Source organism: Chiloscyllium punctatum, chromosome 38, assembly GCF_047496795.1.
Source record: "Chiloscyllium punctatum isolate Juve2018m chromosome 38, sChiPun1.3, whole genome shotgun sequence".
NCBI lineage: Eukaryota > Metazoa > Chordata > Chondrichthyes > Orectolobiformes > Hemiscylliidae > Chiloscyllium > Chiloscyllium punctatum.
Genome location: NC_092776.1, coordinates 23,694,066 through 23,717,540, shown reverse-complemented (window position 1 = coordinate 23,717,540; position 23,475 = coordinate 23,694,066). Strand labels below are relative to the sequence as shown.

Genomic DNA, 23,475 nt, shown 5'->3' with positions numbered 1-23,475 from the left:
TACCTCTATCTAGATTAATTATACCTGTCCTTGGAAATACTTTAAGATTTCATCTCATTTTATCTCTGCCATGAATCTTTAATTCCTCTGACATTCTGTGCTTTCTACTTTCTTTCCACTCTTAGTGTGAGAGCCTTGAGATATTGGCATCAAGCTGTCTGAAATGTATTCCCTAAGTGCTCGCTCTCTTTTTTTAAAATCCTTTTTGAAATCCGTCACTTTGTCAAAGCCTTGAGTTAGATCTCCTTATCTTTCCGTTTTCTGGCTTGACGTTTGCTTTCCTTCTGCCTGAGTGGAAAGTGCTGTGAGATAGGTTTTTTTAGATGAAAGATGTTGTAGAAAAGCTATTGTTGTTGCTGTCCAAATCCATACAAGCGGAAACTGATGCGAATTCTCTCCAATGCATTCACTTCCATCTTGTTTCCTTTTCCCTTTGGAATGGGAAAGTCATTGGAAACCAATACCTTAGAGGAATTTCTAATTCTGTATTTATTTCTCTCCACTGTGCAGGATGCTTATCCCAGCCTCTAGATCTGGTCTTTGCTTTGGATGCATCTGCTGGAGTTGGAAAGGACAATTTTGATAAGGTGAAAGATTATGTGAAGAGCGTCATCACACAGTTTGAGATTAATCGTGACATTACCCAAGTTGGCCTTGTAACTTATGGCAGCAGATCTAAGACAATATTTGGCCTCGATGCTTCTGATTCAGGTACAAATCTCCAGAAGGCAATTAGCCTGGCCCCTTACCTGGGTGGAACTGCCTCCACTGGCAGTGTTCTCCTTCACATTTATGATGATGTCTTGAGCATCCGACAAGGAGCACGACCTGGTGTGAACAAAGTGGCTGTCGTGCTGACAGATGGGGCGAGTACAGATGATGCTGCCGTACCTGCCCAGACCCTGAGGAATAATGGTATCACAGTCTTCACTGTAGGAATCGGTGATGCACAGAAGGAATCATTGGGAAAGATCGCTGGTTCTGCGTCTCATATGATAATGGTACCGTCCTATGAAGATTTGAAATATTTTGAAGATACTATTGTCCACAGATTGTGTGAAGGTAATTGCGCAAATCCTTTTGAAAGCATTTGGCATGTATTTTTCCTTGCTCCACATATCAAATTAATGATTATTATTCTTTATTTGATTCAGAACTGACAAGTGACAGGTTTAATTTAAAATAAAGTGAGTCCAACCCGTGACGGTGAATAGTTGCAGAAAATTCTCAACTTGGTCTTACTATGAATGGAAATGATGTAGTGGTACAGGTGGGAAGCTCAGCTCAGTTGGTTGGATGGCTGGTTTGCAATGCAGAATGACAGTAACAGAATGAGTTCAATTCCAGCACTGGATGAGGTTACCATCTTCTTTCGTAACTTCATCCCTTGCCTAAGATCTGGTGACCTTCTGGCACCCATCATCTCTCTTTAATGAAATCCTCTGGAATTATGGTGACTTTACCTTTTTATGTTACTGTTACAATTAACCTCATGGTATCTGCAGTTAAAGGGGTGAAATATTGGGTCACAATCCAACACTTCTTTTTGCAAATATTCATAGTTGGACAAAATATTGACAGAGTATTAGGTTAGGTTTTGATGCCTTTCCCCCACCCCATCAGTTAAATTGCTGACTTTACTGCAGTGTATGAATGAATAATGGTCAGTGAAGGAAGTATTGGAGTTCACCTGACACCCATGGCAACAATCTCCAGTAAAGCCTCAATGGCTTCAGTAGGAGAATGGAAGAGAATTCACAGTAATGAATATACTTTACAGGAAACCATTGGGATAGACACCTTGGAGGTGATTTTCACTAGGAGTGTAAGTTTTAACCTGTAGTCTCCAGGAAACTACAAATGTATTGAGCGTGCAGTTGGAAATAATAAAACAAATGAGTCATACTTTGCCTTATTTGTGGCTTTATAAGCAGAATGGTAACTCTTTCAGACTAAAAACAGTTTTAAAAAAATTAAGGTTTGAAAGAATTTCTTTTTCATTTTTTTCTCCGTACTTTTCAATTTTTGTTTTTACGCTTTTATACTTCTGTTACTCAAAGTAGGACACTTAATTTTAATTCAACTTCAAAAAATTATCTGATTTTTTTCAACTTGTCTGTTTTTTTTATCCATTTACTGCCAGCATTTTTGTGTCACTGTCATCTGCATATCCTTCCTCAGTGCCAACCTCTCTCTCCTTACATACTTTTTCATTTTTAAGTGTTGGGCACTGCAGTCTGCCTAGCCCTGTGGCACTTTGGGCCTTTTGCCTTGTAATGGTGTCAGAAAATACAGAAATCCTCAGTGGACAGGATAATATTAGGCTTTAAGAAACTCAAAGCTAAAGAAATCAGAGACACACAGCCACCCAACTGTCAACATTGAAAAGAGAGAATTTGTCATCAAGACAAACATATAAATTCCATAGACCATTTCCCCTAAAGCCACATCAGTGCACAATCAAAAGCAAGCACAAAGAGAGAGAGAGTAGCAGATGAAGATGTTGTAACAGGGATCCATCTTGCTGAACAAAGAGACAAATTGGGGAATTGGAAATAGACATAGATGAGCCATAGTTAGTAAATGGTGCAGACAAAAATCATGCAATAAGTTAACTCAACATGCTCAACTGCATCACTAATCAGTAATAATTCCCAAGAAAAAAAAGAACTACAGATGCCAGAGATCTGAAACAAAAACAGCTGGAGAAATTGCTGGAGAAGCTTCAGGACCTTCAGAAAGATCACCAGACTTAAAACATTAACTCTGCTTTCTATCCAGAGATGCTGTCAGACCTGCTGAGTTTCTCCAGCAATTTCTGGTTTTACTTAAGTACTGAGGGCTTCATGTATCTTCAGTAATGCCATCTATGAAAACTATAAGCTTCTGTAACTGTCACTAGCTCCACAACTTTCCAAGAGCTCTGAGTTTCCACAAATTTGAACTGTCATGTATTCCCTTCGTCCCCCCATATTCTTTGAGCTATCCAGGCTCAAAGTTCTGAAATTACAGTCTGAGGCTTCACCACCTCCTTTAAACTTACCAAGTCTAACCAAGATTTAATTTTTGTTTAACAGTATAGCACCATGGATTTTTTTTGTCACAAAAGGCATTAAATAAATATGAGTTATTGTTGTGAACGTATCATGTTACAGGTCGTAAAGAACTGCTGGATGTCATGATTCAGTAATTATAACCTGAATAAATGTAAAAGAGAGTTATGGGTTAGTGAGAAGGGGTGGAGGTTAGATATTCTCAAAGCTAATAATATTATTTACTCCATTGAAAATACAACAGCTTGAAATGATAAGACTACAGAGGTCCAGTCTGGCATTTATTTTCAAGATTGGAAACTGGATCATATATTCGGGCTTTCTAAAACAGGAACAAGTTTGATTTATTTCAATGCAAATCACTTTTTTTGTGACGCTCCTTACAAATGAACATTTGAGAATGGATAAGGAAGGTTCATCTCAGCATGGAATAATTTCCATTTAATATTTCAAATTCCACCTTCCTCACCCTGTATCTGTGCAGTTTCCTGGGGTAAGCTTAAAAAAAATCAAAGGGAGGAACTCTACTCAATTTTGGGAAAAAATAAACAGGATGTTCCTTTCTGACCTGCAAAATGGATTAAGTTCACTCCAGGAGATTAGCAGCCTCTCACATTCATCATCCCCGGTCCACTTTGTTTTAACATTTAACTGTGCATGCCAGCTCCCTTTTGAATATTTGCAGTAAGTCCACACACACTGAGCACTTACTTGAGACGTTAACTGCACTCTATGAAAAGTTCCAACTAACGTTAACTTGGCTTCGTGCCACCTTTGGACAGAGTCTAAATAAATATATTTTTTAAAATGGTTAGGAAAGCGTGAGACAATCCCACTCCACCACATTATAACATCAGCTAATATAAACACACTGATCTTGTGTTTTCAATTTATCATATTAAAGAGTATTCTTTAATATCTTAAGTTTCAGGTAAGTAAATATAAACCAGCCACAATACTAACAAAAGAGATTGCAAGTAAGTTAATTAATATGCTGTAAACACAAATATAGAAAACAATCTGTGCAGTGTAATTATGTAAGTTATAATGTAGTACAGATGGAAACTTGTGAAATTTGATTAAAGTTCTGCTAAAATACATTGTTGACTAAAGAGAGTACCAGTCAGTTCCATTGCGTTCTCACATTGACCTGCTACCTTTCATGTGTTCTAAGGATAATTAAACTAATCATTTCAAAGCAATACATCTCACAGAGAAAAAAATAATCAAGATCTGTTTCTCTTCTCTACATCTATTAGAAATTACCATGAAAACTTTCCTGGGATCAACTGTAATTTACTTTTTAGCTTTGATCAATTAGAATGTCATGCTTGATTAAGAAATCCTGTCTTTTAAAAAAAAGTGTTTGAAAAACTAAGCTGTGAAACCTACCTGCCCTTTTAAGACTGTTTATTGTTTATTCATTTTGTCTCACTTTAGTCTGGAGGTCCCATGTGAATAAAGTATACAATGATTTCTTTCAAAAATGAGCTTTGATAGCTTATTTTCGTTAGAAGGGTTCTTATCAGAACTTAGATTAAGGTCTCATCAAGAGATATTTTAATTGAGCCTGTTACGTTTTTGATAATTGACAGCATTGCTTAAGTATGAAAAGTGCTCAATTGATTGTAAAATGCTTTACATAATCCACCAAGCAGGAAAGGTTCTACATAAATGTATGTCTTTCTTGATTTGGCTAGGCATGGGAAGTTTGAGGTTTATTTTCACCTGCCAACTCATGCATTTAGGTAGCATTTGATAGTTGAAACTGAAAACAAAGGCAACACTGGCAATCTAAGATCTGCATGGAAACGTCCTTTGAGCCAAGTGTCATCTGAACTTGGGAAATAAATTCTACAGCTTCCACTGGGGAGTCCCATTATGAATGAGAGTGGAATTCTGCTAAGATAAACTACAGTTTAGACATCTAGACAGCATACTGATTGCTTAAAAAACTTTACAACATTTGTAAGAGGACAGGCTTCCTCAGCATATGCACACACTCACATTCCTTCAAATCCTGGGCTACCACTGACCTCAGGATAATACCACTTGCCTTAGTCCAACATTTGGTCCACAAACCAAAATTCAGAGGGAATGTCTTTCGACACATGTATCTTCTGATTTATGCAGCACTAGCATAGATTATCCATGGAGTCAGACGCATTCACAAACAAAAACATAAATTGCTTGAAAAGCTCAGCACGTCTGGCAGCAGCCGTTGAGAGAAATCTTAATTAATCTTTCAGGTGCAGTAACCCTTCCTCAGAACCAAAACGTTAACTCTGATTTCTTTCCACAGATGCTTCCAGACCTGCTGAGCTTTTCCATCAATTTGTGTTTTGGTTTCTAATTTACAGCATCCCCAGTTCTTTTGGTTTTTATTGAGTCCGACACACACTCTGTTGCCTATCATCTGAGACAATTGAGGTGGTGAGAGGGGAGATTGCAATGTGATTGTGACAGCATGGTGCACCTCTTTTCTATCTTACTGTCCCCATGTCTATTGAAAAATCATGTTTGTAATATTACACTGTAGATAATAAAGAAACTGTCAGATCATGTTATAGTTAACAACAAAACTGTCTAAGTCAGATCATATCAGTAATAGGGTTAATACCAGGGGACTGGAGAGTAGCGAATGTTGTGCCCCTGTTCAAAAAAGGGAATAGGGATAACCCCGGGAATTACAGGCCAGTTAGTCTTACTTCTGTGGTAGGCAAAGTAATGGAAAGGGTACTGAGGGATAGGATTTACGAGTATCTGGAACGGCACTGCTTGATTAGGGACAGCCAGCACGGATTTGTGAAGGGTAGGTCTTGCCTTACAAGTCTTATTGAATTCTTCGAGGAGGTGACCAAGCATGTGGATGAGGGTAGAGCAGTGGATGTAGTGTACATGGATTTTAGTAAGGCATTTGATAAGGTTCCCCATGGTAGGCTTATGCGGAAAGTCAGGAGGCATGGGATAGAGGGAAATTTGGCCAATTGGATAGAAAACTGGCTAACCGGTCGAAGTCAGAGAGTGGTAGTAGATGGTAAATATTCAGCATGGAGTCCAGTTACAAGTGGAATTCCGCAGGGATCAGTTCTGGGTCCTCTGCTGTTTGTAATTTTTATTAATGACTTAGATGAGGGAGTCGAAGGGTGGGTCAGTAAATTTGCAGATGATACAAAGATAGGTGGAGTTGTGGACAGTGAGGAGGGCTGTTGTCGGCTGCAGAGGGACTTAGATATGATGCAGAGCTGGGCTGAGGAGTGGCAGATGGAGTTCAACCCTGCCAAGTGTGAAGTTGTCCATTTTGGAAGAACAAATAAGAATGCGGAATACAGGGTTAATGGTAGGGTTCTTGGTCAGGTGGAGGAACAGAGGGATCTTGGGGTCTATGTACATAGATCTTTGAAGGTTGCCACTCAGGTGGATAGAGTTTGTAAGAAGGCCTATGGAGTATTATCGTTCATTAGCAGAGGGATTGAATTCAAGAGTCGTGAGGTGATGTTGCAGCTGTACAGGACTTTGGTTAGGCCACATTTGGAGTACTGTGTGCAGTTCTGGTCGCCTCACTTTAGGAAAGATGTGGAAGCTTTGGAGAGGGTGCAGAGAAGATTTACCAGGATGTTGCCTGGAATGGAGAGTAGGTCGTACAAGGATAGGTTGAGAGTTCTCGGCCTTTTCTCGTTGGAACGGCGAAGGATGAGGGGTGACTTGATAGAGGTTTATAAGATGATCAGAGGAATAGATAGAGTAGACAGTCAGAAACTTTTTCCCCGGGTACAACAGAGTGTTACAAGGGGACATAAATTTAAGGTGAAGGGTGGAAGGTATAGGGGAGATGTCAGGGGTGGGTTCTTCACCCAGAGAGTGGTGGGGGCATGGAATGCGCTGCCCGTGGGAGTGGTAGAGTCAGAATCATTGGCGACCTTTAAGCGGCATTTGGATAGGTACATGGATGGGTGCTTAATCTAGGATAGAAGTTCGGCACAACATCGTGGGCCGAAGGGCCTGTTCTGTGCTGTATTGTTCTATGTTCTATGTTCTTTCCTGTGGTAAAAAGAAGTCAGTGTATGAATGGGATGAAACAGAATCTTTCATACAGGACAAATCCTACAATAAATGCCTTGATTCAGTCAATCTGAGATGCATCACAAACTTCCTATCTCCCCCGCCCCACACTATCTTCGTAATTGGGCACAATTTTATGGAAGGGCGACACTGCCAAAATGCTTCAGGCAGGTTGTATAAATTGACTTGTGTAAAAGGTAAGATAATGGCTATTGAGCTGGAAGGTTTGGATGCCTGCAACATGAAGCAAAATCTTTCACACAATTCATAATGTGATTAAATCTGATAGATTGAGACGTGACACGATGTCTGCAGCTGTAAATGGGGCTAATCCACTCACTGGGTGTGGAAAGGTTTGTAGGTTTCCATCATCTATAATTCAAAGGAACACTACCTACACCCACCAAATCTGAGTATTCCACATAATGTCAACCTGGAATTGAGGCTTGAGCTACAATTCCCACTCACTGGGAGCCTCTGTAGCAGCGTTGCATCCCAAAACCTGTATTCCAGATTCTGGAATATGACCAGTGAGCCAAAGAATTACTTGAAGTTATGTGGCAAAGTGTGTCTATATGGAAAGTAATGACCTACGTGGGACCAGCTGTTCTATCATGTTAACTTATCCTGTGCAACTTTAAGCCATGAGTTGCATTTTGATCTGTCTCTTTCACTCATTTATTTATAATGGTTCTGTAATAACATAGTGTATGACGGCATAGCAGCGTTCAAAAATTATTTGATTTATATGAATCTACCTCTTTGATCTGTCTTTGCAACAAAGCTAAATGAAGCACATCTGTTTGTACTTCAGTAAGTACTCATCTGTACTTCAAAATGTTGGGTTTGTATTTGAAATTTGAGCATTTACTAAATGAAATGACAAGAATATACAACCCACATTATTAAAGAGAACTTAGCCTGATTAAGATTTACACACACGTTACCATCCTCTCTCGAATATTCAGAATTATATAGCTTAATGTTGTAGAACTCCAAAGCTTCTAATGTTGTGATTGAATTGTGAGAACAATACTATTCATCTTCTGCAGTTTGGAATAATATTTAATTGTAGTCCTATACGCCTTGATTTTGTTACTTGAAAGCTAAGACAGTTTTATAGAAGATCTTTGAAGACATTGGATGAGAAATTAGGTGCAATAATACCATTTATTGTGACACTACAAATTTCCTTCAAGATCAAAAACTGCATCATTGTACGTGGGGCACATTTGTCTTGGTGTTGAGTTAGTGCTGGCATTAGTATGTGTGGTGAACATTTGCTGGAAGCATACAGAGATCATAACATTATTGATGATGATTGATTATTGCAGCACTTCCTTTTACTATTCGCAATATTCAGCAACAAGTAAGACAGTAACCAGCCTTCATGAATGAATTGTTAATGATTTAGTTGCTGGTTAGCATCTTCTGGCTATTACAACAATTCATCAAGGACTCAATGCTTATTATAATTGCTTAGTGTTGAAAAATTATACAGGGGCTGAAATGACAGAGACTAAAGGAATTTATTGCTGACCTCTAGGCTTCTACACAAAGCAGTTGCTCCCAGATATGATGCAATAGCAGACCTTCTTTTGGAAACAAGAATATTGGGAGAATGAACAAAGGCTAACCTGTTGGGAGAGGGAGGAAGAGGATGTGGTGAAGAGGTCATAGCAGGAAGCCACATCCGCCAAAATGTTGAGAGATTGATTCTCCTGCATGAGTAGGAAACAGTAGCACAGTTGAGATGTCACTGGCAGAGTAATCCATGTGGCTTCAAATCCCACTATGGCAGTGAAAGAAAACTCTGGAATTTACAGCTGTTCTGATGTCAATTGTGTAACTGCTGCTAACAGGCATAAAAAATCCCATCTGGTTCACTAATGTCTTTGAGGAAAGAATATCTGTCATTCTTCCCTGGTCTGATTCCAGATCCACACCAATGTGGTTTACTCTTAAACAGCTTTTGGAAATGGCCGAGCAAGCCTCTTAGCTTATGGCCAACAACTATTAGCCTTGGCCTCTGGTGAAAGAATAAAGAAAAAAAAGATACAAAATTTGTAAGCCCAACTTCCAAGCATCAACAGCACTGTACCTATCAGTCTTTCAATAACAGACCAGCACTGTGTCCACTTGCAATGCAAAAATACCACTGCAAAATATTCTAAAAATGATTAAGCATGCAAAAGTTGACTAAATTACTATTATGATTAACTCAACTACTCCACAAGTCATGGTATAAAATAAAATTTCTTAGCCTTTAAAAGATTATCAGCTTTTAAAATAAAAGGATCTGTCAGCAAAGTTTCTTAATGAGTATAATTATTGTTTTATTACCAAAACAAAATGTTATCCCTCTAAATATCCCCAACACGCACACACACACACTCTCTTTCTCTCTCTCACACAAATTCACTCACTCACTCATTCTTCATGAAAAGGGACGAAAAGGATTTCTTTGCAGAGGTTAACTTTCTGAAAAAAGTACTTTGGAAAATAGGTTATTCTTGAGGGCAAAAAGGATGACGTGTAGAATGTTTCAAAGTCTGTTGATCCGATAGTCTTGCATGTGTGATCAAATCACTAAATAAACACAGTTTTCCCTGGAGTATTTCTGACAGTTTGTTCAGGAAATGCAATATTCAGAAATGAGAGAGTCCAGTTTGGCAGGTCCTTCCTTGCAGGCTCCTCGACCCTAACTGAAGACCAGTTACCAAACACTCCACGCACTCAATGTTCCCACAGCCCTACTAGGATCTACATCAAAGCAAGCAGTTATGACCAGTCCTGTGACTTCCGTGAAGCCTTGCTTTCAAAAAAAGTCTCCAATAACCACAAGATCTTTTCAAAATTTCTTTTAAGTAAACCACTCCAGTTATTTACAAACAACTTCAAATAAATCAATCTTTCGACAAACCTTGAAAACGTAAATCTCCCAGGAAACATTAAATGTGTAATGTCTTCCATACAGCAGCATTCTGCATTCCCTTAGTGCTCTCAGGATGTCTTTGCCTGACCTACTGCTCCCAGGCAGTATCACGCCTCTGGTTACAGCATGAATGGTGGAAGGCCGCTGATATGCAGTGGAGGCAACTTGAGACAATCTTGGATAAACAATTTCAAGCAGCTCAAGACCCAGGTCAGCATGTATGGTAGCAGGCTGGGCTAGTTCATTGACAGGCAACAGTAAGGGTAATGGATACAGTGGAAGTCATGTGTGACCCACCCTCCAGAAAATTGGCACCACATTGCCCTAGCTGCTTCCCTCCTACATATGGCTGGTGTCTTACCACATGCCCCTCACTGATGTTTTCCACTAACGAACAGTGCAATTAGCAAAACTGAATGTAAAGATCATTCAAATAAGCAACAGGCAACAGAAAGTTGCTGTCCTGCCTGTATGACAAGCACTGGGTGCAGGTTTAGCACACATTGCATTCCCCACATCCATTTTTGGAGACGATTAAATTTGTCCCACAACAGGTTGTCTCCGGATCTACCAATGTAATTGGGAAATTGAAATTGAAATGTTCCTCTGTGGATTCTATTTCTTGAATTAATAAGTGGTCTGACATCATCACACACTATGGACATTTCCTGCTGCATGCCCACTTTTCAATAGCCCAAGCAAGAGATTTGCCTCTTTCTAGTCCATTTATAACCCTATTTCTTACTTTGAATCTAGTTTGTACTTTTCTTTAGCAAAAAATATTCACATCTCAATTAGGAAAAGCTAACACTTCAAAATCTGCAATTTAACATTTATAAAACAACAGTAACCAAAGATTGACTATTTGTTTTATTACAATGCAGGACCAAATCACACTACATTGTATGAAGGTCCATGTGCTTAGGCCTAAGAGTCTTTATTTGGCTAAGTCCCTGGATTTTAGTTGACCTATATAGTCTGTGCAGCAACCATTCTGATTGACATCGGAAAAGTTCAGTCTAACATAACCTCTCTATGCTTTAACTGCAACTCCATCATCTCTTGTGTTTAACAAACATTGAATGAAAAGACAAAAAAAAAGTTGGTCTTTATTTCAAGACCAAATGAACCACAAAGAATAAAATGTAGTGCTTATGTTTCAGGAATTGAGTGATTATCTTAAGGACTACGTTAATGGATAATATTCCTTTTTTTTAACAAATCTCTGGCATTGTCTCAACAGTGGCCAAGGTACCAATTAATCTGTGCAAACCCAATCCATGTATGCATGATGGAGAGTGCATACTGCACAATGCAAGTTATCGTTGTGAGTGCAAAGGCTGGGAGGGAGTCCATTGTGAACACAGTATGTATTTTCAGTTTTTTGTAGTTATATGTAGTTTCTTTGTTTGAAAGTTAATGTCAGTGAGCCAATCTATCTTTTAATCATTACCATGCCAGTCATACCTCTTAACCTTGGATAAGGTTGAGGTGAAGCCTTGTTTCTTCCCTGCTTCCTTCAGCACCAACCACCATCTTCAAAGGTGGGATTGTCCTTTATAAATACTCAGGAGGTAAAAACAATGACTGCAGATTCCAGATTCTGGATTAGTGGTGCTGGAAGAGCATTTCAGGCAGTTCAGGCAGCATCCAAGGAGCTTCGAAATCGACGTTTCGGGCAAAAGCCCTTCATCAGATACTCAATCTGGTCTGTTGATATTATCTGTGGCATTGTGAATACCTAGCACAACAACTCTATAGATAAAGCATTAAGAATGTACAAACCTTTGTAGATCATGGAGTCAATGGGAACAAATTGATGCACTGTGCCCCTCCTTGATTGGCAAAACTGTACCACATTTTACTGTAACTTGTGGAGGGTTCAGAACCAGTCATACTAAACTGAAACTGGCCCTGCAGTACAAAAATGAATAAAGACACACTTGTATTTGATCCTCAGTTCTAATTCATGAGGATATAGTCTATAGAAGTTAAGCCCTCACACGATTTCTTTTATATATATTATGATTCAGATTATTTTTAAGTAAGGTTTTACAGTGAATGCTATATAGTGATTTATAAAAAAATTACTTATAAACAAGATTATAATTTTGTTGCACATATGATACAGATGAAAGCTTATTCTCGAATTTTCTTTAAACTTTCATCTGTAGTTATTTTTAGCATTAGCTTTCAGCCCTAATTTTAAATCCACTTTGGATTATCATTGGAATATTCATGCAGTTAACTCATTAATTCTTCCACTTTAAACTTATTTTCCTCGGGTTGTTTGATATCACGTCCATTTCCTCATTGAGAACCAGAACAAGGAGCCTATCCATCTTATCAAGGCACAAAACAGTGTCACAAGGTTGGAATTTCCAGATTGTCTGGCTAAGCTTTTGCTGTTTTTCCTATCCCATCTTCCTTTCCCACTTTTAGTACACTGCATCATGTATCCATGCCTTGTGTTACCTCCTCTTGCACTTTCGTGCATTGGCCTCTCACACAGGGATGCCAGGTTCATGTTACTACTGCCTTGCCATGTCATGTAGTGCAGAAACAAAGCCAGGAAGCTTGCTGCAAGCATCAGTGGGTGTCGGGCATGTCTAGACTTTTGCGTTCTTGTGAGTTGCTGCCCTTGCAAATTGTCCATACCCTGTGTAGGAGAATGTGAGGACTGCAGCTGCTGGAGACCAGAGTTGAAAAATGTGGTGCTGGAAAAACACAGCAGGCCAGGCAGCATCCGAGGAGCAGGAGAATCGACATTTCATTTCCTGAAGAAGGGCTTATGCCCGAAACGTCGATTCTCCTGCTCCTCAGATGCTGCCCGGCCTGCTGTGTTTTTCCAGCACCACATTTTCCGTACCCTGTGTCACCAAGTAAGTCTCAATACCTGAAATCCATTGACCCTTGGGGTCTCTCAGCAAAGAAAGGAAAGGTGCAAGAGTTCTGTGATTCTAAACATATAAAAAATCTATATAAGAAGCAACATTTGGGGCTTATCCCACCCTCCTAGTGGGAAAATTGTTCATAGGAATCAAGGAATCAAGTGTACAGACCTGTGATTGCCACATCCCCAGAAACTGCTTCTTTGTACTACCTTTTATTCTCAAAAGCAGTATTGCTCTGTGGAAAATTGTACAATTTTTATGGATAAAAAATAATCTGGTTTTGATTCAATGCCTTTTATGTGTACCAAATAACCACATGTATATACAGCACGTAGGAAGGCTGTAGTGTCTATGCCAGCTCTTTGCTGCAGCAAGTTAAATACAATAAAAACTGTTCACACCCCCGCTATCCTTTTCAAATATTTCTCCACTTTTCTTAGAAGCTGCAGTTGTCTGCTGCAGACAGTCCTGGTGACAAAATGGTCTGAGATCATTTCACATTGATGATCCATCAACACTAAATCCCCAATTTAAAGAACATTCCATTTCTTCAAAGTAAAGTACATTAAATCTCTGATTCTTCATCTCTGTCTTGCCATTTTCATATCTGTTATCATCCTTGGTGTCAACCTGATGAGTTTACAATACTGCACCTTCTATGGTTTTAATGTTATTTCTATATTAAGTGTACAATAAAGTCATTTTCCTAATTTTTATATTTTAAAAAATTACATTCCTTGCCTCTTCTATATTGTATCTTTTACGATCTCATAATTTTTCTCTTATTCCTTGAAGTAATTTCTCAAAGTTTCTTTCAGATAAGCTTCAGTTCCAATACCTTTATTCCACCTGTCATTCTTCTCCAATCTCAAGGTTGACCTTGCTGAAATCCACTATATTAGTTTGAAACCAGGACTCCATTCATCCCTTCCTTCAATGAACATTGGTCCTGTTTTAATTGAACTGAAAGCTCTGTTTTGCACAACCTTATTTCAGAGAACTTTCAAATGGCATGTAAAACCTTGCCTCCTGCACTAGTCCTAAAGCCACATACTTAGCTTTGTTTAACCTTACAGCCTGAAGTTATATGCTAGAATATATATGGCAGAAGTTAAAGGATTGGGATCAAGGGAGACTGATGAAACTCAGATAAATGTTAAACACTTTTTATTGTATTCATAAAGAAATCTCCAATCCAGAACCACGTGGCGATTTACCCAGGATACATCGGAAACGACGTCGCAGACAGAGGAAACAGCGGCGCTTAAACAGAAGAGATAAAAGAAGGTCTCGTAAGAGACGCAGACACCGAAAGAACCAAGAACCATTACTTTAAGAGGAGTTGTGTAATCCTGATTTACATAAACTCCTTATTTCAAAGTGGGCTCATGAGTCCAAACATAAAAATACCCAAAGAATTGAGTTTCAAGATTTTGTCAATCTTTTAAAGTAATGTGAATGCCACATTGCTCTTTTCCCAGTTTCACAGATAATGAAGCAAAGTGTTTTCGTTTTATTTAAAAATGTTTCATATGGTACCTACATTTCTCAAAGAACCATTGTTAGTGAACTATGTTTTGACTGTGCTATCAACTGTCTGCATAGGTTTTCAGTCAAAGATCCTCCTAGCCTATGGAAGCTACAGCATAATTACAGAAAGCATTCAATATCACATTGCCTTTTCTGTACTTTGATTACACGGATCTTCACTCAGAAATATCGTCATAAGACTGTTGAACAGTTATATTGACTGGGTCTTATAAGCTATCAAACCAAAGAATTTGTTTTACTAGCAACCACCATAGAGATTTGTGATTCAAAGCATAGAGTTGTAACATGTAACATATTTATCCTCCATCATGTCCACTCTTAAGAAGAGTTAGACATTTTCTGCCCTGCTGTATTAAATAAGCAGATTTACCACGAGTGATTTCCATGTCCAGTGATGTGTTAAATATATGAGAAAGAAATTAGTATGCAGGCTAATGTGGAGATCACTGAAGTAAATCTGATTAATTAACTGGATTGTTAGTATCAATCAACTGATTGGCTTAGGCTTCATCACCAAAAGGAGTGAAACTGACTGAAAATTATTTTAGCCTATGCAGTTATATGTTTTAGGAGATTGGTTAAAATAGAGTGCATTTTTTAAAAATAAGAAGGTGGACCTTGGTCTCTGTTTACTAATTTGAACTGAGTATACAATTAATTACAAAAATAGTTTATAATTAAATATATCTATCAATGGCACAAAATCTATTAATTTTTGATCATTTACCCTTTTCTGGGGCAGTATTCCTTTTCCAGCAAAACCAATGACTTTAACTCAAGATTACTCTTTCTGAACTGTTGACTTTCAGCAACTTACATTTCTGGAATGGAATTGTAAAACACCGAAATTAGCCTAAATATGGCAGAGCCAAGTTTTTGAGCCATTGAGCTTTGATTTAAACAGAATACTTTGCATCTTTATGTGAAAATATTATTTTGTGTTAGAAACACTAGGATCTAGACATAATTGGAGCAAAATCTTGCATTCTGACTTGAACTGCAGTCTGTATATCTCATTGATCTCTCTATATATTTGTTGAAAATACCTGTAAGTCTCAAGCTTGAACTAGTGTTCATTTTATTTAACAACACAACACTTGTTTATCTTGTAATAGATATTTATAATAGGCCTGAGTGAATTGCATTCTGAACTAGGATGACAGTACTACTTATCATTGCTATGTAATTATCGTACAGACTGTATATAATCGTTATTTGGAGACAAGCGTGTCATTTCTAGAACTACTTAGGTGTGTGCATGCCTAAAATCCACTCCAATCGCTTGATGTCAGAAGTTATATCCTGGGCTGTTCCCTGTCTCTTTCTTGGCTGTATTTATACTTGTTTCAGGTCCCTTCTTGTCTTAGTCTCCTTGGTTTCCTTGCTACAAACCATTCTGTTCTTTATTTTGACTGGATTTTCATCAGTGTTGTAACATGAATAGCAAGACCTAGGGATATTGATTTCCAGGAGACTGCAGCACAAATGTTGCAATAACTTCAACTGCAAGTCATTCCTCCTCCACAGAATATACACCTTTTAATTTTATGAACCAGTTTTAGACACGAAGATAATTTAAAAAATCAGATGTCAGATCATTAGTGATTTCTATACAGTAACTGTGTGTGGGTGGCTGAGGGAAATCATTCACCTGCAGTACTTGCATTTAATTTCCATGATCTCTCAAAGCAGTTTTCTTAAAAATCACATTGCTACATAATGCTGACTTTGGTGGTGTTAAATAATAACAAGTAATAAAATGTATAAGTAGTAAAAGCAGCACCAGGTGGCATGGTGGCTTAGTGGTTAGCACTGCTGCCTCACAGCACCAGGGGCCTGGGTTCAATTCCAGCCTCAGGTGACTGTGCAAACTCCATACAGACATTCTCCTTGTGTCTGTGTGGGTTTCCTCCAGGTGCTCTGGTTTTCTCCCACAATCCAAAGATGTGCAGGTTAGGTGAATCGGCCATGCTAAATTGCCCATCATGTTCAGGGATGTATAAGTTAAGAGTATTAGTCAGGGGTAAGTATAGGCTAGGGTAATGGGTCTGGTTGGGTTACCCTTTGGATGGTTGGTGTGGACTTGCTGGGCCGAAGGGCCTGTTTCTACACTGTAGGGATTCTGCCTACTCTCTGAGTAAACATAAAAACTGGACCATATTGTTTACAATGGGTATTCTTTAGATACTGAGCAAATCCAGCATATGATTGTTGTGCAGCCTTCCACACATGCAAAACATATATCTTTGCTGTTTTACCAGATGACCACTGTTAACACCTTGTGGTATTTGTCACCTCTACCAGTTTGTGGAACTGGGTAAGGATTGTGTCAAGAGTTCACTTTCAATTGGATAGACAATTTCATTTAAAAGCAAAGCACTGAGGATGCTGGAGATCTGAAACAAAGTGCTGGAGCATCTGTGGAGAGAGACACTGAGTCCGATATCACAACTTTCAGCCTCTGTTCCTCTAATTCAGTCTCTGTTTTAGGAAATAATTCTTGAGCTTATTTTTATACATTACTTGGTTTGATATTGTTATTTATCATTAAATACTGCCACAAACCAAAATCATTGGGGCAATTAAGGAGCAAAGTGAAGTTGGTTGGAGCATAAATGTATTCTGGTGTACAGGTGTGATACTAAAAAAGCAAACCCAAAGTGATACTGCACCTCCACTGGGTGAAGGATGTAATTTTAACTGGACAAATCTGTGTGGCAGTTTCTATTATAAATGTAGGGAAATAATTTAGAATGGAAAATTCACACAGAATAGTGACATAAATGTGATAACAGGAAGTAAGGTTTTATATAGATTCATAGAGATGTACAGCACGGAAACAGACCCTTCGGTCCAACCTGTCTATGCCGACCAGGTATCCAACCCAATCTAGTCCCACCTGCCAGCACCTAGCCCATATCCCTCCAAACCCTTCCTGTTCATATACCCATCCAAATGCCTCTTAAATGTTGCAATTGTACCAGCCTCCACCACATCCTCTGGCAGCTCATTCCATACACGTACCACCCTCTGTGTGAAAAAGTTGCCCCTTAGGTCTCTTTTATATCTTTTCCCTCTCATCCTAAACCTAAGCCCTCTAGTTCTGGACTCCCCAACCCCAGGGAAAAGACTTTGTCTATTTATCCTATTCATGCCCCTCATAATTTTGTAAACCTCTATAAGGTCACCCCTCAGCGTCCGACACTCCAGAGAAAACAGCCCCAGCCTGTTCAGCCTCTCCCTATAGCTCAAATCCTCCAACTTTGGCAACATCCTTGTAAATCTTTTCTGAACCCTTTTAAGTTTCACAGAGTAGGACCAATGAAATAGTCCTCGTTTTAACTTACAAATGACCAGTCTTTACAGTAGTGTAACAAATACACTCACTTATTTAAACTTTGCACACAGTATATTAGACTATATCAGTCAGACAGGTCCGTATGAATTTTTCACACTAATCTAGCTGTTTTTCTTTCAGTTTACTCTTTCAGTTAATAAAATTATTGGCCATAATTTAAAAGTAAACAATTTGCTCACTTTTCTCTTTCGATTTGTATTCTATTTCCTACTGTTAGCCTTCTCTTCTAATCCAGAGGAGGGAACGCAATTTTCTATGGTCCTGTCAACAGCTAATTTCGTTGCTATTCTGTTCGCCAGCTAGTAGGAGATGACCAGCAATGATGACAGCACAGTATTCCTTCCTCCCATGAAGTCAACAAGGTCAACTACCAAATGCAATGAATAACATGGCTGAATTAAAATAGTGACCAAAATGGGGTTTAATTTCTACTTGGACCTGCAGTTCAAACTTATTTGTCTTGCAGTTGGACAACTACTCAGATTTTTAATTTGAAGTGTTAAAAATGAAGATGCTACAAAACAATCAGCAAAGTTGAAGTTTTAAAATAGGAGTTATAAGTTTTCAAAAAAAATACTAACTACTGACTTGTGGATTTTCACAGCAAGATTTTAAATAAGCTACATTTAGTATAAAATGAGAATGCATTGTTATTAATTACAGTTCATTGTACTCTTAGAAAAATGATGTGATAGTATTTTATATATAAAATCTGGTATCCTCTTATGCACATGATGTTTACCCAATAGTGTTAGATGTGCCGCATCAAGGATTTTTAAAATAGTTTGTATTTTCATGAATTTCAGAATGAAATTAAGCAAACTTGTAATAAGTCTAAATGACACAATGGTGCTACATAATGTTAGAAATTAATAAAATAAATTGGCCACCAAACTGCTCTAGAGTTTTGATTTTAGCACACTTTTGGTTACATTCATTTAACAAAGTAGGAGCAGATGTAGACCATTCAGCCCATCAAGTCTGCTCCACCATTCAATGAGATGATGGCTGATGTTTGACAATCTTCAGATTTCCTGCCTTACTCCATGACCCTTGATTCCCTTACTTATTCAAAATCTCTCTATTTCAGCCTTGAATATACTTAAAAACTTGAATCCATAGATTCATTAGAGAGTGGGAATTCCTTATTTTTGTCTTAAATGAGTGACACCTCACTCTCGTCCTAGACTCTCCCACTTGGAGAAAACCTCTCTGATTCTATCCTGTGAAGTCCCCTAAGAAACATACATTTCAGTAAGGTCACCTTTCATTCTTCTAAAATCCAATGAGTACAAGCCCAACCTATTTAATCACTCCTCATAAGACATTCCATCCATATCTGGATATCTCAAAGAATGTTGTTTATTATTAATGCAACAGTTTTTTTTTGTTTCTAAGACAGGTTCCCTTGTAGTATCTATTTATACTGACCCAAGCAGCAAGTTATTAGTAACTGAACAGTGTTAATTAAGTGTTAATTAAAATTATTTGCAGGTATCACAAAGAGCAAAATTGAAGATTATGTCCATTTTGGACATGGTTTATGCCAATAGGAAGGGCCCAGATTTGAAACTCAATGTTGATATAATTAAGGCACATTACAGTGTGCCATCTTGTCTGATTTATTACATCTAACTGAGTTTGATTACTAAAATCTTTTCAAAAATAATTTTAATAAAAGGAAAAGATATTTTGTAAAACAGTCTTATCCTTTTTTAACGAGGTAAAAACAATGACTGCAGATGTTGGAAAGCAAATACTGGATTAGTGGTGCTGGAAGAGCACAGCAGTTCAGGCAGCATCCAACGAGCAGCGGAATCGACGTTTTGGGCAAAAGCCCTTCATCAGGAATAAAGGCAGTGAGCCTGAAGCGTGGAGAGATAAGCTAGAGGAGGGTGGGGGTGGGGAGAGAGTAGCATAGAGTACAATGGGTGAGTGGGGAAGGAGATGAAGGTGATAGGTCAAGGAGGAGAGGGTGGAGTGGATAGGTGGAAAAGGAGATAGGCAGGTCGGACAAGTCCGGACAAGTCAAGGAGACAGTGCTGAGCTGGAAGTTTGAAACTAGGATGAGGTGGGGGAAGGGGAAATGAGGAAGCTGTTGAAGTCCACATTGATGCCCTGGGGTTGAAGTGTTCCGAGGCGGAAGATGAGGCGTTCTTCCTCCAGGTGTCTGGTGGTGAAGGAGCGGCGGTGAAGGAGGCCCAGGACCTCCATGTCCTTGGCAGAGTGGGAGGGGGAGTTGAAATGTTGGGCCACGGGGCGGTTTGGTTGATTGGTGCGGGTGTCTCTGAGATGTTCCCTAAAGCGCTCTGCTAGGAGGCGCCCAGTCTCCCCAATGTAGAGGAGACCACATCGGGAGCAACGGATACAATAAATGATATTAGTGGATGTGCAGGTAAAACTTTGATGGATGTGGAAGGCTCCTTTAGGGCCTTGGTTAGAGGTGAGGGAGGTGGTGTGGGCACAGGTTTTACAGTTCCTGCGGTGGCAGGGGAAAGTGCCAGAATGGGAGGGTGGGTCGTAGGGGGGTGTGGACCTGACCAGGTAGTCGTGGAGGGAACGGTCTTTGCGGAAGGCGGAAAGGGGTGGGGAGGGAAATATGTCCCTGGTTGTGGGGTCTTTTTGGAGGTGGCGGAAATGTCGGCGGATGATTTGGTTTATGCGAAGGTTTGTAGGGTGGAAGGTGAGCACCAGGGGCGTTCTGTCCTTGTTACGGTTGGAGGGGTGGGGTCTGAGGGCGGAGGTGCGGGATGTGGACGAGATGCATTGGAGGGCATCTTTAACCACGTGGGAAGGGAAATTGCGGTCTCTAAAGAAGGAGGCCGTCTGGTGTGTTCTATGGTGGAACTGGTCCTCCTGGGACCAGATACGGCGGAGGCGGAGAAATTGGGAATACGGGATGGCATTTTTGCAAGAGATAGGGTGGGAAGAGGTGTAATCCAGGTAGCTGTGGAAGTCGGTGGGTTTGTAAAAAATGTCAGTGTCAAGTCGGTCATCATTAATGGAGATGGAGAGGTCCAGGAAGGGGAGCGTGGTGTCAGAGATGGTCCAGGTAAATTTAAGGTCAGGGTGGAATGTGTTGGTGAAGTTGATGAATTGCTCAACCTCCTCGTGGGAGCACGAGGTGGCGCCAATGCAGTCATCAATGTAGCGGAGGAGCAGGTGGGGAGTGGTGCTGGTGTAATTACGGAAGATCAACTGCTCTACGTAGCCAACAAAGAGACAGGCATAGCTGGGGCTCATACGTGTGCCCATGGCTACGCCTTTGGTCTGGAGGAAGTGGGAGGATTCAAAGGAGAAATTGTTACGGGTGAGGACCAGTTCGGCCAAACGAATGAGAGTGTCAGTGGAAGGGTACTGTTGGGGACGTCTGGAGAGGAAGAAACGGAGGGCTTGGAGGCCGTGGTCATGGCGGATGGAGGTGTAGAGGGATTGAATTGGGGGCCAGGGAAACGGATGTCTTGGAGGAGGTGGAGGGCGTGGGTGGTGTCTCGAACGTATGTGGGGAGTTTCTGGACTAGGGGGGATAGGACAGTGTCGAGGTAGGTAGAGATGAGTTCAGTGGGGCAGGAGCATGCTGAGACAATGGGTCGGCCAGGGTGGTCAGGCTTGTGGATCTTGGGAAGGAGGTAGAACCGGGCAGTGCGGGGTTCCCGGACTATGAGGTTGGAAGCTGTGGGTGGGAGATCTCCTGAGGTGATGAGGTTCTGTATGGTCTGGGAGATGATGGTTTGGTGATGGGGGGTGGGGTCATGGTCAAGGGGGCAGTAGAAAGAGGTGTCCTCGAGTTGGCGTTTGGCTTCAGCGGTGTCCACATCCCGCACCTCCGCCCTCAGACCCCACCCCTCCAACCGTAACAAGGACAGAACGCCCCTGGTGCTCACCTTCCACCCTACAAACCTTCGCATAAACCAAATCATCCGCCGACATTTCCGCCACCTCCAAAAAGACCCCACAACCAGGGATATATTTCCCTCCCCACCCCTTTCCGCCTTCCGCAAAGACCGTTCCCTCCGTGACTACCTGGTCAGGTCCACACTCCCCTACGATCCACCCTCCCATTCTGGCACTTTCCCCTGCCACCGCAGGAACTGTAAAACCTGTGCCCACACCTCCTCCCTCACCTCTAACCAAGGCCCTAAAGGAGCCTTCCACATCCATCAAAGTTTTACCTGCACATCCACTAATATCATTTATTGTATCCATTGCTCCCGATGTGGTCTCCTCTACATTGGGGAGACTGGGCGCCTCCTAGCAGAGCGCTTTAGGGAACATCTCAGAGACACCCGCACCAATCAACCAAACCGCCCCGTGGCCCAACATTTCAACTCCCCCTCCCACTCTGCCAAGGACATGGAGGTCCTGGGCCTCCTTCACCGCCGCTCCCTCACCACCAGACACCTGGAGGAAGAACGCCTCATCTTCCGCCTCGGAACACTTCAACCCCAGGGCATCAATGTGGACTTCAACAGCTTCCTCATTTCCCCTTCCCCCACCTCATCCTAGTTTCAAACTTCCAGCTCAGCACTGTCTCCTTGACTTGTCCGGACTTGTCCAACCTGCCTATCTCCTTTTCCACCTATCCACTCCACCCTCTCCTCCTTGACCTATCACCTTCATCTCCTCCCCCACCCACCCATTGTACTCTATGCTACTCTCTCCCCACTCCCACCCTCCTCTAGCTTATCTCTCCACGCTTCAGGCTCACTGCCTTTATTCCTGATGAAGGGCTTTTGCCCGAAACGTCGATTTCGCTGCTCGTTGGATGTTGCCTGAACTGCTGTGCTCTTCCAGCACCACTAATCCATTATTATCCTTTTTTAACACAACGCCATTTACCAATCTTCTCACTTATGTTCCTTGTTATTTAAATTTCACCATATCAACAATTTGCCTGGATTTGTTAAATTCCCTTAAGCTTGAAATCTTTGTAAGGAAAGGAAGTTCAACTTCCACAAACATACAATCAGAGCTTAAATCCTTAACGAGCAATTCAGAATCAGTAAGCAGAATGCTATGGATGTGGAAATCTCAATAAAAACAGAAAATGCTGGGAATATTCAGCATGTCAGGCAGTATCTGTGGAGACAGAAACATAGGGCAGAGTCTTCCCAGCCACTGACTATGGGCAATGAGGAGTCAGTTGGGAAAATCTGGAAAGATCTGAAAAATGAGATTCATGATGTCAAGAAAAGTCTGGTTCTGCAATCAAGTATGGAACACAAGGTGAGAATTTCGCAAGTGACCAGAGAGAGACTTATTTACATGCATTTAGTTGCAGTTAGTACCAAATCTCACCTTATTGATATATATTTTCTTGTTCACTCACATACTGGAGAGAAACTAAACAGTGGCAATTCCTGAACGAGCAGGTACCTGGAGCCACAGCTCCCCTGGGCCTCTGCCTTGGACAGCACTCTCATGGCGCATTCCATGGGTAACAGCTGTCTGCACCACCCATCCACAGTGGGTGGCATCAGATGAGTGAGCTTCTTTACGTTCTCATGGCACATCTCTGACCCACTTGCAAAACAGTTTTGCATTTCAGCACTGCACTTTGGAGTACACTGTTACCTTACATTGGAGTGCTACTGGCAGGACAGTTTGTGCACAGGAACAGGA

At 40.5% G+C, this 23,475-nt stretch overlaps 1 protein-coding gene across 2 annotated transcripts in view; it reads left to right on the top strand.

The window, feature by feature from the left end:
* The window catches only part of vwa2 (von Willebrand factor A domain containing 2), a 70,617-nt gene extending 51,880 nt beyond the window's left edge, over positions 1–18,737 (top strand). For both annotated transcript variants that reach the window (XM_072557368.1, XM_072557369.1), the window contains exons 12-14: positions 511–1,062; positions 11,294–11,416; positions 14,129–18,737. In XM_072557368.1, the coding sequence (XP_072413469.1) occupies positions 511–1,062; positions 11,294–11,416; positions 14,129–14,280 (827 nt within the window). In that variant the 3' untranslated portion in view covers positions 14,281–18,737. The remainder of the gene's footprint in view (positions 1–510; positions 1,063–11,293; positions 11,417–14,128) is intronic.
* Positions 18,738–23,475: the final 4,738 nt, after the last annotated feature.